This window comes from Limulus polyphemus, unplaced genomic scaffold, assembly GCF_000517525.1.
Source record: "Limulus polyphemus unplaced genomic scaffold, Limulus_polyphemus-2.1.2 Scaffold1221, whole genome shotgun sequence".
NCBI lineage: Eukaryota > Metazoa > Arthropoda > Merostomata > Xiphosura > Limulidae > Limulus > Limulus polyphemus.
The window spans coordinates 269,483-280,803 of record NW_013666831.1 but is presented as its reverse complement, the minus strand read 5'-3'; the positions used below and the strand labels follow the sequence as shown (position 1 = coordinate 280,803).

The following is an 11,321-nucleotide window of genomic DNA, read 5'->3' as shown; positions in this document are numbered from 1 at the left end:
CATCGAATTCCTGTGGCTTCCTTCGTACTGGATCACCCCTATTGCTGACATTCATATCTGGGATGTGACTTCTAACAGGACTAAAGATGTCTGCATGAGGGTTTAGATGCGGGGTCTGGAAGGGGCTTGCCATTGTCTTGGGCTGATTAAGTCGATGGTTAATGTATCCTCCTTGTGTAAAAGACAATAAATCATCCTTTAATATATTTAATTCGCTTTGAAATTTACTAATGTTTTCCAATTGTACTTCTTGCCACTGTTGTTGACTTTCCTGCAACTGTTGGAGACTTTCTTCCTGTTTCCTTTCTTGTTCCAGTTGCCACTGCTGTAATCTCTCTTCTTGTTTCTTTTCTCGTTCTTCTTGTTTCTTTTCTTTTTCCTCCAACAACTGCTGTAATCTCTCTTGTTTAATTTGCTGTTCGAGCTGCCACTATTGCAGGTTTTCTTGCCACTGCTGTAATCTCTCTTATTGTTTCTTTTCTCAATCTTCTTGTTTCTTTTCTTTTTCCTCCAACAACTGCTGTAATCTCTCTTCTTGTTTATTTTGCTGTTCGAGCTGCCACTGTTGCAGGTTTTCTTGCAACTGCTGTTGTCTCTCTTCGTGTTTCTTTTCTTGTTTATTTTCTCGTTCTTCTTGTTTCTTTTGTTGTTCTTGTATTGCTGCCATCAAATCTGCTAAGCTGTAGTTTGATTTGCCACTTCTTGTTTCCATTTTTTTTTTCTTTTCCGTCCCACTCTCTGACACCAATTTAATTACGTCTCTGGTCGTTAGTTAATTTTCTGTAAAAATTCTTTTTGAAGAAACTTCAGCGATACAAGTCCTTTCTTAAATAAAACTAGTTTATTCTTTCTCAATACAACTTTGTAATACACTTAATTTCCACAGTTTCGCTATAACTTAAAGAAACGCTATATTTCACAACGAACAAACGATTCACGCGTTTGGCTCAATTGTTAATCTCTGTCTGCAATTCAATTACATTGTTGCAGTCACTTCTTGGCGGTCTTATATACAAGAATACCGAAAATCTAGTAAACGCTCGAGGCTTCACGAAGGGACATGATTTTTCTAGAAGTTCATGACGTGTTACTAGCATCACGTGACTCCGCTGTCGTAACAACCCCTTGTCCTATCATTTTCACTGCTAAACACCAAAAGAGTTTGATGTATCTATATTATCAATGCCATTAATAATCTTAAACACTTCAATCAAATCCCCTCTGACCTTCTTTCCAGAGAAAACAAATTTAGAGATTTTAGTTCCTCTCATAGGACAATCCCACCATCCCAGGTATCATCCTAGTGGTTCTTTACTGAACCTTCTCCAACAATTCAATGTCCTTCTTGAGGAATGAAGTCCAAAACTGTATACAGTTCTCTAAATAAGGCCTTACAAGTGACCTTTACAGTGAAACAATAATATCCTTTGTCTTATATTCAATATTTCTACAGCCATTTAACTTGTAACAATAATTCTAATTGTGGAACTCTACAGGCATCACCTTACATTTTGGATAAGTAAACAGCACCTGCCATGTATTGATGGATTGCATCAAATGATCTAAATCTCCCTGTAAATCTGCAGCTTCTTAGCCACCCCAAATATCTTAACGTATGGAACATGAATTATTTGTATTTCTAGTGAACAATATGTGTGATTGCACTTTTTACACATTATTGCTTGATCACATAAGTTTTTTCAATATCGATTAGCATTTACACATTTATGTGGAACTGGCTGAATTTAGGATTTCAATTTCTCATATTAACAATCTATGTCATCTTGGTATTGAAAGCACTGTGGATACAGTTTTTCAACCTTTTAGCAGTAAATAGATAATAAAAAAGATAAATTCAAGTTTTGATTCTTCAAAAAATGTGGAGATTAAACAATCAACAAAGTGCTACTGAGCTTTCATTCACAATTGAGGTATTTGAATTTGATTTAAACTTTCATGCTCTATTGTACAAAACTAAGTAGCTATACACAGAACTATTGTCTGATACTGAAATTGTTTATAAAAGCAATATAATACCTTTTATGTAACCTATAAATCTAAATAGCACTTGTTAGGCTGCATGTACACAGATCTTATCTATTTATCTTTCTAAGTTGATTTGTTATTTCAGTTAACATTGTGATAAGTGTACACATCCAAGGCAATTTTATATTCTTTAAAATAGCGGAAAACAAAAGTAAAACACACTAAAATAAAATGCAAAAATTACCATCTTCATAATTTTACTCAGAATGATGTCTTTTCTCTACCATATGATTCTACAAAAACATACTATTTTTTACTCTACAGAATAAAAATGTTTAGCAGCTCTTTCCTTATGTTACAGTTATTAGCTATAGAAAATAGCATGCTATTTGAAAAATGTTTTAAACATATAAACAAATTATTTTAATAAACATCTTTCTTTATAGATTTAAAGGCAAACTGTCCACTTTTTTTTGTCATGGAATTAAGAAAAAGTTATCTTTTTAGAGATTTGTTTTAAGATTATTGCACACAATTACCTATATTTAAAATTTCTAGGATTGTTTGGGAAACAAATGCTGCACAAGGAATTACTTAGGAACAAATATCATTGTTAACACATAAGTCTCAAACAATCATTTTGAGGTTATAAAAAGTATAATCCATTACTGAATATTTAATAAATGGTAGGTTTTAAAAAGAACAATGTTCACTATATTACTGATCCAATGATATAAAAAGTTTATTATAACATCTCAAGCATTCATCTTTAATCAACTAGTAGTACAGTTCTAAAATACACAGTTAGAGGAACAGTACAACTGCTTGACAAAGATTTATTGTGTGGTAATATAAGTCTTTTTTCATTTACTTGGCAAAGATTCAATTAGAGGCCTCTTAGATGCCAGGTGAGTGGTCCACCAACTGAGGTAAATGATTAACTCACTAGCTAATACTGGTAAGTCGTTTATTTTTTAACAAATCAAAATACTACATTCTTCCTTTCTTACAAACAAAGCCCATCCTCAGGTCTTATCTCAGGATAATGGGACAACCACAAAAAGTTGGGTGCCAGTTTTTCTTGTATCAAGTTAAATTTTTGCATGTAGGATTCTAGACCAGGCATACTTCCACTACAAGAAAATGCTTCACAGACTGAACTAAGGATTAACTTGTAACTAATTGCTAGTAATAGAGTTTTTAAGAACTCAGCCTACCACAATTGTACAAGACTAGCATAAGCTAGTTTTCTTTTAGCCGGTATTTAAATACAAACTTTCTGTACCAAAATCATTAAATAATCTGTTTTCATTATCTAAACCTTTTTATGAACATTCAACGATAAAAATCAACTTAACATGTTTGTGAACTTTTAAAACATGTTATCTTGTAAATGGAAAATGAAGACGTAAGATACTAACTTGGAGAAGAGAAGAGAGATTCAGCATTAAAAAGAGATGGTCCTGGTGTTGCTACCATCGAAAGACTTGTGGATGATAAGGAGACTGCTGGATGGATAGCAGGTGCAAACATTCCTGGAAGTGTATTGTAAAGAGAGGAATGATGGGAGTTCCAGACTGACAAGGAAGTAGAGCTAGGTCCTGAAGGAGTTGGTCTTGGCAGCCCAGATGCAAGATGAGCCTCGTTGACACTTCCAAGAACCGAACTGGCTCTAAAAATGGAATATAGAACAGATAAAGGCATTTTCAAAAGTATACACTAATAATGCACAGTAGAACATGTAGTTTAATTTGGATATTTTTTACTTAGGTACTTAATTATTGATTTTAGTTGAAAAGTAGCTTAATATGACATTTCACAGAAATAATGTGATGTTTTTGATAAAACTGTAAATATATATATAGTAAGGTGGTCATTATTTTTGAAATTTTGATTTACACACTCTTACCCACTCATTTTGTTTCAATATATAAATAAGTAATTCACACCTAATATTTTCCATATTGAATAACATTTAGGGGTCACTCAAGTTAGTTGTAATTTTTACCTTGTAGCTCCCATAATATGTGCATATTCTAGAATGTTCCAAAATATTATAAATAATTCTAGAAGTACCTAGAATATTCTGGAATATAATTATGGTATATTCTAGCACATTATGAAATAGTGTAGCGTATTATGGAATATTCAAGAGAATTCCACATTATTCAGCATGTTAAAGAGCATTTTATATATAAATATTCCAAGTTGTCACTTTTTAGTTCTGGAATATTTCCTATGACATGACAGTATTTTTTAGAATCTGTACAAGATAACTTCTGGTCAGTCAACCTCGAAACAATTAATAAGTACTTATTTAACCAGCCATAATCTTTCTTGGTGGCATCCCTCGTCGTAGAATACAATTTATACCACCAGGAGCACTGCATCATGCATAATGGATGGCCAAGGCATTATATGCTCTCAAGATATGAATATTTATGAAAAGGTTCAAGCTCACTGGACATGAGGAAAGAAAACTCTGTGATATCTACATCTTTGTTGTTTGAGTCTATCTGCCTGTAAAAAATTTGCTGGATATTTATGTATGCAAATGTATGCATTTTTGAATTCAGCTGTATCCACAGATACAAAATGAGCAATATTAAAAGCACCAAATGAGAAGGAAGGCATGGATGAACCTCCAAGGCACATCCAGCTGAATATCAAAAAGTCTTGAGGACATGTCAGTTAAAGATTTCATCACAAAGAATACAACAGAATTTTTCAGGTGTCTCGAAACTCCATCCGTATTTCTGGATTATGACCCCAAGGAATGGGATTTCAGAGTTTCAGAGAGGACTACAGGGAGGTACTACAATCAATTCAACACCTGAATGTGGTAAATGACATTGCTGAAAGGGGTGTGGCTTTACTGAGGAGTATAATGCTTTATAACTAAGAAAGAAGAACAGAAACAATTCCTCTTTAAATTTGTGCAGGATTATAAAAGAAACTTTCCTAAAAGCAAAAAAAGAAACAATAACAATGCAAAAGTGACTAACCATACCAAAATCATATACAAATTCATATATTGTGTAATTTTAATATTGTACATGCAACATAATAATAATATATATTAAAAAAATTATTTATAATACATAACAAACATGTTTTTATATCACATAGTACATATGGTATCAGGCCACTACAGTCTAGAACTTCAATCTCATTGAGCAACCTCTATATATATAGTCCAAAATGGATGAAGTTTGACATTTAATGTTTTTTTTGTACATTTTAACAAAATTATGAGGTGAGAGCTTTACAATTTTCCACCTGAAGTTTAACTTGAAAATAAGGACCACCCTAATATGTAGACATGATATTAAGAAACATTTAGGTTAAAAAGATCAATTAAATACAAAAATAAGAAACACTATAACCCAAGAGTTTTGAGAGATAGAACTTTTAGAAGTTGTTGGGTTATAGGGTTTCTAACCTTTGTCCTAAATACATACATATATACTTAAAACACTATGTTATGCTTCCAAAACGTACTGATACCCTTTTTTATAAATAATTCTTTGTTTTTCAATTACCTCTAAATGTTTTCTGAAATACAGGAAACACACATCTCCAATAGTCTCTCAAACCCATCACCATTTGCTTAAAAAATCTTAAAATTCAGAAATTTTAAAAGTAAACCCAAATAACTCTTTGTGTATTGACAAAAAACACACTGTTTCCCAATCACTAACCCTGTCCACAAATGAGGTTTGGAAAAAGACAAGTTAGTCAGGCCAGTACTGCCCAAACTTGCAGTGGTATAAGTACAACATGGAACAGAATGCCTAGAGCTAAGAGTGTCACTGGTGCTGGTAATTATACTACTCTGATTTTCTTTTCTAAACTCTTGGGTATGAAGAGACTTGCTTAGCTGGTTTACACTTGACAAGGTGTTAATAAGTTGGCCATTGAAGCAGTCTTGTCTGGTAACAGAGGAGAATGACCTATGATCTTGGGTAGTCCTTCTAGGAGGACTTGAGTCCTTCACTGGCAATGGATGACTCTCGTCACTGACTACACGTAAACTAGAGCAATTTGAAACAACAGAAGAAGGTGGTGATGATGCCAAATTTGTTTTAGTTACAGATGATGTTGATGCAAATGACGTAGTAGGAAGACAGGAAGTGGACAAAGTAGAAGAAGGCCTTTTATGTGGTTGTGATGAGGCCAAAGGAGAAGCAACTGAGGAGTGTTTCAAGGGGTGAGTTCTACTGAGTTGTTGTTTTGTAACAGTATTAATAGGTGAGTGTTCTTTACACCCAGAAGATGTTTCAAAGGTGTGATTAGAAATGTATCTGTTGTTGTCTACATTAATTACACTAGAAGTACTGAAAGAAGTAAGATGGTATCCATTACTGTTCCTGAGAGGTTGTTGAATAGATGCTGAACTTCGAGGATTAGGTGCCACACAACCTACAGGAGGCAGATGTGGGTGACGGTTTTGGAGCACTGAAGAACCTGAGTTGGTAGTTTTTATCGAGGTAATAGTTGCAGATGCAGTAGTGCACACAAGTAAATGTTTGTCTAGATATTCTGACTTACTTCTGGATTTAGGTTCTGTGGGAAATAAAATTATTGGATCTTTCTCACACTTTTTTATGGAATTAAATGGTTCTTTGGAATTAAGAAGTTTCAGAGAAGCATGTTTTTCCTCACCTTTTTGTAAAGAATAATGCTGTTTTAAGGAGTCAACAATACTTAAAGTATTAGGTTTTTGATGATCGTTTCTTATACTTTGAGATCGTACAGTTGGGTCTACAACACCAATGCGTTTTTGTTTTATTTTCTCAATAGGGTGAACAAGTATCCTTGATTCAAAAGTATCAAGAGAACTTTGTTTTGGTTCACAATGTTTTTCAGAATGAGATGATACTTTTGGATATAATGAGTCAAGGAAATTATCTTCCTTTTTAAAAAAATTCACAGAATGAGAAGAAAATGTTTGTGGCAATATATTGAAAGTCCCAAGTTTTTGTTCACATTTTTTAACAGAGTTATACTTTATCGATGCGTGTGACACATCAGAGGAAGTAGGTTTTTGATCACAGTTTTGTATAATTTTAGATGGTAATGATGTTAGTGCACAATTCTGCACTTTCTGAATTGACACAGTTGGATCTAAAATTTCTGGATAATGAGTTTTGTTCTCAAACTTTTGTTCAGCCTGAGACTTTGTTATTTGATCTATGATATCGGCAATATCTTGTTCAATACTGCTTTCACATTGAAGAAAGGCTGGATGATCATACACAGATTTATCACAACATTCTTTATTATTGCTGTTTTGAGTGTCTGGGCTACTTTTGTTGCCCTCATCAATTGAAGACTTCCTACTTTTTTTCTCTACAAACTGATTTCCATTCTGTAAAATATTAGAATTCACAGTAGGCAGAGGCTTCAGTAGATTATTAAATGTTTGCTTGTTGCATGATATGAGGCTTCCATTAATTCTGTAGTCACCTGTAAATGAAACCAAAAACAAATCATTAAAGATATAGCAGAATTTAAAAATCATTTAACATTTATTTTTCTAAGATTTTATTATAATCTTCAAAAATCAATTTTATTACATGAACATACAACTCAGAAAATGCTGAAATAATTTTAATTACCAGTCAAATAACATAAATAATTACTGATGTAATTTTACTCTATTCGTTTTTCATAACAAAATTTAAGCATTTATTTTGAAATTTCTGTAACTGCCAGTCCAAGTAATGTTTTATCAACACTATATTTAGTAAACACTTATAAAAGACAGAGCAAATAATTTCTGATGTATTCTATGAAAAATTCAAAGTAAATGATACATTTAGATAATTTACAAGCATGGTATGAACTTCTTGAGACAGCTTCATATTCTTTATACCACAGGTCCCCAGAACTTGCATGGTTTGTTTAGTTGTTGTTAAGCATAAAGCTACACAATGAACTATTCCTGGTCTGCTCACTGTTGGATTTAAACCCAACTTACATGCTACATCAAATTATAAAACAGGAAAATAAAAATGACCAATTGATGAGAATGAGTTGCTTATTGACTCAAAACAAAACTAAAGCTTTACATTGTAGTAATCAAAATGGGTTACATCTTGAAGTTTGAATTAAACAATAAAAAGAACATTTGAAGATTATAACATGAGTATTAATTTATTATATTCCAACTTAACTGAATGTCCAACATCTGGCAAGACAACTGGTGAAGGATCAGGCAATTGAACTGAAAGTTTGTGAAATACAAGAAGACCAAAACAACCTGTATGTTGTTCAAGTAAATTTCAATAAAAGTAATAAAACAAAAAATGATAAAGCCTACCACAAGCTGTCCAATGTTAAATATTTCTCATGTAATTATTAGACAACTCTTTAAAAGCTTGAAACAAATATTTAGATGATTATATTCATATTGGGTGAATATCAATAGACAGGAAATGCCTCTTTCCTATAGGTTATCTGGAGGTAAAAGAAAAGATCTTGGGAAATCTGCTGTTTTAAAATGTGTAGCTTCTTGTGAATCAAGAAAGATAAGCAGTATGTTTTGCTGAATTTAAGTGAGTTAATTAAACTGGTGTCAGTATGTGCACTCTACTTATTAAACTGCCATTTAATAAGAACAATTAATAGTGCAAACTACGATATTTCTACAGAAACTTGACTAAACAATTTTGGTTGCTTTGTAAGAGATAAATACATATTACATTTACTTTGTATTAATAATCATAATTATTTTTACATATGGTAATAGATAACATTTATCCCTTTTTTTATGCTCTTGTTTTTATGTTACTGTGGGGGTTCAAGTCCTTAATAGTTTTGGCTTCTGGTTATATATATGAGATCAAATGCTATAGCACATTTCCTTGGGGCAAAAAAACAAAATATGACAGAAACTATGCAAGATAATTTGTTTATTTTTTAGTTGCTGATCCTTCAATATTATTTAGATCTTTATACAGATTCTCGTTTTTTTTTAAAGCAAAGCCACACTGGGCTGTCTGCTCCACTGTGGGAAATCGGATTTTAGCGTTGTAAGCTCGTAAAATTACCGTTGTCCTACTGGGGGACTTATCCAGATACATTACGTTCATGTTACAGTAAACATATATTTAACTTGAACAGCCACAATAGGATGCAAACAACATGGAACCCATACATAAAGTATTCCTCTTTACGTGTTTACGATGTCAGTATACACGATGTACTTATCTTTATTGGGTGGTTCACAGGAGGTGGTGACAATATATAATTAATAAATGAATGAAATGATTTAGCAACGAAATCACCTATGTTTTGCACCATAAAACAAACTATATTATCTCGAAGTACAGCGCATTCTAAAATTGAATAAAATACCACACTTTCTATACAGAAGTAAAGCAACACACATACACCGTCGTTAAACGACCACGTTAAGCTATGACGTGTGGCAAGCTAGACATTTTTAGCAGCTACAGTAGTTAAAAAAATATGAGACATGATTTCAGTCAATATACGATTACTCTATCATGTACATACTGAAATAAATAAAACATATTCCATATGGTACTAATAACACACAAATGCAGAGTTTCGTACATGTGATACGTAACTTCGTTAGTTTAGCAGGGGACAACTTTTTATGATGCTTACAAGCTATAAAGTTAAATAAAAAGCTCACTGAAGCTGATGTTACGTCTCCGTTTGTTAATTCACTTTCCGTAACTTCGTTCCGACGAAACTTTAGCGACACAAGTCCTTACTTAATAAAACTGGTTTATTCTTTCCGAATACAACTTTACGATACACTTATTTTCAACAGTCGCGCTAAAACAAACGCTATAACAACAATACGTCTCTCTCTGACTGCAGATCAATTACACACTGTCTACACACATTACCTTATTGTTACGTTGTCACCCTCTTTTATATACCAGGCTACCCTATATCTAGTAAATGCTAGAGCATTCGCCAAAGTACAGGATAGTTCTAGAAAGTAGAGGGCGTGAGAATAGTCACGTGATCTCGATGACGCAACACTGAGAACATAGAAGAGACTTTTGTGAAAATCACGAAGAATCAACATCAGAAAAAGTAAAGCCAACAATATATTATACTGAAATGCCAACAAAACACGGCAATAGCTTTTCGAATACAAAAGCTGAATTTTTCAACAAAAAGAAATAATTACAACAAGAATTAATAAGATGTGTGTTTTTCTGAGATACTTAGTACGTATGAGTGAACTTTACACAAACGCAAGAATACTGCAAGTAAAGTAGGATTTAGTAGCCTAAAGAAATACGTCAGAACAGCTATAAAAACGTATTCTTTCAGCTATGGGATTTTTGTTTAAGTGTAGAATAGAATGTTGGTAAAAACTCAGTAATGTAAACATAGCTCGAGATTTAAGTAAACTACGTTCAGCAGCTTACACTTCTTTAACCACTTCCATTCAACATGAAGATACTTAACGCCACCGTGAGAAGCCAACTCTTCTCGTAGCTAGCCACTGCTGGAATCGCGGAACAGCTGCTCTTGAAAGGAGAAAATGCAGAGTGGGTCGTTTCTCAAGAGATCATAATATATTCTGCAAGCAGAAAGAGATTCAATATGGCGTTAACGTGGTTGATGCTAGCACATTACGTGCCATTGTCCCTAGGTCATATTTTGTTAGTTCGTATAGTTCACACGTCATTTGAAGTTTGCTAGAATTTGGTTTTTGTGATGAAGCACTGTTTGGTTTCACAGTATCAGAAGTTATGTGTGTTCTGCAAATATAAAGGCATTAGTGGGCAATTTAAAATTATTTGTAAGACCGAAACTTTTACAACAAAGCCCCGTATTTGCTAAGAAAAGGTGGTCGCGAACGCAAAGCCAAATCCCTTGTAGGTGCACAACAACAGAGGGTCAGAAATATATACAAGGACAGCTATAAAATATCAACATAGTATACTTAAAATGGAAAATAAGTTCAATATTTCAATTAAGTTACAATTTATTTGAAATATTTAGGAAATCATGGAAAACTGTAAGAGAGAACTTAAGAACTAGTATATCCAAGGCACTAAAACGAAAAAGCTAAGCCCTGCAGAGAATTTTCATTTCAACCTCAGTCTAAAATAATACTGTTGCGTCAGCGAGGTCACGTGACTAGTATCACGCCACGTCCTTCTCGAACCTTCGTGAATTATCGTGAGACTACTAGACTGGGGTAGTCTGGTATATATAAGACGGTCACAACGTGACGGAACAATGAGTAATTGAATGTATGCTGACAGAGAATGTCTAATTGAACTGAGTATTGTCGAGCACGTGAGACGTTCTTTGAGAATTATAGCGTTTGTTAT

General features: G+C 33.2%; 1 protein-coding gene across 1 annotated transcript in view; it reads right to left on the bottom strand.

Moving 5' to 3' along the window:
• The window catches only part of LOC106462671, a 285,178-nt gene that overhangs the window by 27,604 nt on the left and 246,253 nt on the right, over nucleotides 1-11,321 (bottom strand). The window contains exons 6-7 of the mRNA XM_022389990.1: nucleotides 5,688-7,455; nucleotides 3,408-3,658 (exon numbers count right to left, since the gene is read on the bottom strand). Coding sequence (XP_022245698.1) covers nucleotides 3,408-3,658; nucleotides 5,688-7,455 — 2,019 coding nt within the window. The remainder of the gene's footprint in view (nucleotides 1-3,407; nucleotides 3,659-5,687; nucleotides 7,456-11,321) is intronic.